The sequence below is a fragment of the Myotis lucifugus genome, unplaced genomic scaffold, assembly GCF_000147115.1.
Source record: "Myotis lucifugus unplaced genomic scaffold, Myoluc2.0 scaffold_20, whole genome shotgun sequence".
In the NCBI taxonomy this organism is placed as follows: domain Eukaryota; kingdom Metazoa; phylum Chordata; class Mammalia; order Chiroptera; family Vespertilionidae; genus Myotis; species Myotis lucifugus.
The window spans coordinates 3342092-3342911 of NW_005871068.1; the positions used below are offsets into that span (position 1 = coordinate 3342092).

At 68.3% G+C, this 820-nt stretch overlaps 1 protein-coding gene across 1 annotated transcript in view; it reads right to left on the bottom strand.

Moving 5' to 3' along the window:
• Nucleotides 1–133: 133 nt before the first annotated feature.
• Nucleotides 134–820, bottom strand: part of ARX (aristaless related homeobox) — an 11052-nt gene continuing 10365 nt past the window's right edge. Inside the window, 1 exon segment of the mRNA XM_023751355.1 lies at nucleotides 134–374. Coding sequence (XP_023607123.1) covers nucleotides 134–374 — 241 coding nt within the window.

Below are 820 nucleotides of genomic sequence, written 5' to 3' on the forward strand. Positions count from 1 at the left end.
GCTGCGAAGCGGCTGCGCTCTCTCGGTGGCCTCTCGGGAGTGTGCTGGTCCTCTGTTTCCATTTGGTCTTGAGTGGTGCTGAGTGAGGTGACCTTCGGGGGCGCGCCCGGGGCTCGCGGGGGCGCGGCGGCCTTTAGCACACCTCCTTGCCCGTGCTGGTGCCCGGCAGGATGTTGAGCTGCGTGAGCTGCGCCGCGTGCTCCTTGGCCTTGAGCCTGAGCGCGGCTATGCTAGAGGCGCGTCTGTCTGCGGCCGCCGTGGCCGGGTCGGCCAGCGCGCCCGACGCCACCGCGCCCTCCACGGCCGGAGCGGGCTGTCTCAGGAGCGCGGCTGCGGTCGACGCGCTGGTCAGGGGGGCCATGGTGGAAAAGAGCCTGCGGGGAGAGCAAACAGCGCGGTCACGGCCTCGCCTCGGGAGCCGAGGGCGGCGCCTCCGCCCGGTGCCTCCGATCAGGGGAGCGGAGGGGCGCGGCCGCAGGGGCGCGGAGGCGCAGGCCCGGGCTGGGCCGCGCGGGCTGGGGAGTAGGTGAGGGCGCGGGCGGGAAGCTGGGCGCCGCGAGAGGGCTTTACTGGGGCCCGGAGCAGACGGAGGAAAAAAAGATCAAAGGGCCAGATATTCCTGAAGAGGCCAAAGCCTGATCGGAGAGAGGTCCCGCGGCCCAAAACCCCACTGCCCGGATTCTGTGCTTTCGCTTAAGAAGGGGGTTGTATTCCCAGACCCGCAGCTCCAATTGCCTGCAATACTATTTGCCAGGAGAGAGAACAGGAGAGACAAAGAGAAAAAGGAAGCGGGTGGGGGGGTGGGAGGGGGAATCAAAAT